Raw genomic sequence first — 2,908 nt, forward strand, 5'->3', positions numbered from 1 at the left:
GCTTTAGCGGATGCATATTCTAAATTCTAAACTAGAGGTGACGACCTTGATATATACGCTTTCTGTATTCTTCACATCCAGGTACTCTCAAAAGAATTCTTAAGGTGAAGAGACCTCAACGTTTACATATACTAAGGACTCTAGAAAATTTTATTTAATAAACATAAAAAGGAAAATACAACAACATATGACTCAACGATCAACCCATATATAGATAATGGAGTATGAGTCTTCTAATCGCCCAAGATGAACTATATTAAGGAATCATCCCCATATCGCCGCTAGCTAGTGTACAAGAAGTCGTCGAAAGGGGACTGCATCCATGAGTTATTCTCTTCTGCGAGGTAATTGGTGTACCAGGAGTGTCCAGAATTGTCCCCATCCACGCTGGTGCCGCCGGTCATAGGCTGCATCGCTTCTTGGTCCTTGTTGGCCCCATCAGTGAGAATCTGCATCTCTCCATTGCCCGTGTCGTCACCATCGGTGAGGAACTGCTTCTCTCCCTCGTCAGTGTCAACACCATTGACCTCGGACTCGATCTGTATGGGGTTCTGGTATGTGCCCATGCCACCGAACGCGAACTGCATCATATCCTCGGACTCAGCCTGGAATTGTATGGGATCCTTGCCTGTCCCGATTCCGTCGAGCATAGACTGCATGAGATCCTGGACCGAGTCGACGCCGCCAAGCATGAACTTGTTCAGATGCTTGTTCGAGCTGGTGCTGCAGGACCCATACTCCATCATAGCCATGTCCGTCTCGACACCACCAAGCACGAAATGCTTCGGATCCTGGCCCGAGTCGGCATCGCCACGCACATACTCCATCGGATCCTTGCCTATGTCGATGACACCGGGCATGAATTGCATTAGATCCTCATCTGTGTCGACATCACCGGACGCATTCGTCGACGGGGACGCCATGTTCTTGTTGAAGACCCGACACAACGCGTATGTGTCCTGAACAAATCAATCATGCAGGTGTATGTGAGGCGTGGAGCTCCATTACTATATCAACAAAAGAAGAAGAAAAATGAAGATACCTGGATGTGGTGGCCGTGGAGACGGTACTCATGCATGACCCAGTCGGTCCGTGTGCCGCTAGGCGCTTTGCTGATGTGGAACACAAGCGTCTTCTTCATGCCGATGACGATACCGTTGTGCATGACGGGGCGGTCCTTCCCGGTTGACTTCCAGAACCCTCTGAGCGTCGCCCGCTCCATGCGAAGCCCGGTTGGGTACTTCCGTCCCCTCGGCGCGAACAAGTACCACTCAACTTTGGCCCCAGGGTCGCCTGTGCTGGGTGAGAATGAAATGCCTGTGTGTGCATGCACGTCAAAACACATGGAACATAAGTCAGTTGACATATACTACTTGACTTGAAAGGAAAAATCAAAACTTAATCGGTACTAGCTAGCTAGTAAAATGAAAAAGGAAATCAAGTCAATTTTCATATAATACCGTGGCGATCTTACATATGGATTACAAAGGAAGGAATACAAAAGGTTGGCCTAGGGTGTATAACAGGCCTAAATTCAACTGGTGCGAGATGGATCGGCATATATGGATTACAAAGGAAGGAATACAAAAAGTGGGCCTCAGGTTTGTTTGTTTTGAAATTGGTCATCCATCCAAAATGGCCAAAAGCATCAAGAAGTGAATTCATATATACTTGACGTACTGAAAGAAAATCAAACCTAATATACACATTCATAATATACTTGATTGTATTGATGGGCTTACATGAATAATGTGTGTGATTTGAAACAGGTGGGATGGAACCTAAAGCCCGGGCGGAGATGAGAGAAGGCGCGCTCCATCTCCGCCGTGGCCGCCGGTACTGAAACGCACGCCATGGCTGCCTCTCTCCTTCTCCTTGGGGCTTGGGCGATCGATCGATCCGTATGGCCGGCCGGCCTTGTGATGACTGACTGCCTGAAGGCAAGTTAAGCTTGTGACGTGAGCACACAACGGAAACGGAAATGGAAATGGAAATGAAAAAAAAAAAGAAAAAAAATAGTGCCGGAGATGAATCGAGAGACCTCGGCTGTGCGGCGCAGGAGAAACGCGGACCGAGCAGACGACACAGATGTGGAGGGGAGAGTTGTAGGTGGGATGGTTGTGCGAGGCGGCTTATAAAGGGTAGGCTACTCAATCTCGGTGGTTGATTCTCTTGGATCCAGCCGTTGATTCGCCATGCGAGTACTGGGCCCCGGTTAGACCCGAGAGAAACTTGGCATCCGGTTTCCTTCTCCACTTCGGCAGGGGCGCACTTGGTGTCTAACGCGGGCGTAACGGAATCCCCCGCTCGCCTCGCACCTGGCCGTACGGAGCATTGCTTCCATCCAGCCGTTGGATGCATATGTCGCCGTCAACAACTTTTTTTTGACCCTCTCATATTATATACTACGTACTATTATACTACTATCTTTTACATCCTACTTAGTTACTGTTTTTAACACAACACAATCAATCACATATACATATACGCTAAATAAAAATGTACATACACTCACCCTTATGAATCCATGCACATACACTTTACCCCGTGAGCATCTTCGATCAATCACAACATCTTAAGATTGACGAGGTCCTCATATGCGTCCACTGAAGGAATATTGTCGAAACTTATGAATAAGCCATGTTATATACTCCCTCTGTCCGAAAATACCTATCATCAAAATTGATAAAAAGAGACGTATCTAAAACAAAAATACATCTAGATACAATCCCTTTTATCCAGTTTGATGACAAGTATTTCCAGACGGAGGGAGTATATAGTACTTATACAAGTAGTGTTTATCTTGCCGGTAAAAACTCAAACAACTCTCATAGAATAATAATAATAACAATAATAATAACAATAATAATAATAATAATAATAATAATAATAATAATAATAATAATAA

The 2,908-nt window shown here is 45.6% G+C and overlaps 1 protein-coding gene across 1 annotated transcript; it reads right to left on the minus strand.

Moving 5' to 3' along the window:
* Window positions 1-281: 281 nt before the first annotated feature.
* On the minus strand, window positions 282-1,855 carry LOC119342671 (NAC domain containing protein 52-like). Its single transcript, XM_037614113.1, has 4 exons — window positions 1,768-1,855; window positions 1,043-1,317; window positions 750-959; window positions 282-665 (listed from the first exon to the last, which is right to left on the minus strand). Exons 1-4 carry the CDS (start codon window positions 1,853-1,855, stop codon window positions 282-284), a joined length of 957 nt encoding a protein of 318 aa, XP_037470010.1.
* Between the last annotated feature and the right edge of the window lie 1,053 nt (window positions 1,856-2,908).

Source organism: Triticum dicoccoides, unplaced genomic scaffold (assembly GCF_002162155.2).
Source record: "Triticum dicoccoides isolate Atlit2015 ecotype Zavitan unplaced genomic scaffold, WEW_v2.0 scaffold100543, whole genome shotgun sequence".
NCBI classification, from domain to species: Eukaryota; Viridiplantae; Streptophyta; class Magnoliopsida; order Poales; family Poaceae; genus Triticum; species Triticum dicoccoides.

Coding starts and splice junctions, on each gene's coding strand:
- LOC119342671 (XM_037614113.1), bottom strand. CDS start 1,855: ATGGCGTGCGTTTCAGTACCGGCGGCCACGGCGGAGATGGAGCGCGCC. Junction 1,318..1,767: donor CTTTAGGTTCCATCCCACCT/GTTTCAAATCAC, acceptor ATGCACACACAG/GCATTTCATTCTCACCCAGC. Junction 960..1,042: donor TCCACGGCCACCACATCCAG/GTATCTTCATTT, acceptor TGATTTGTTCAG/GACACATACGCGTTGTGTCG.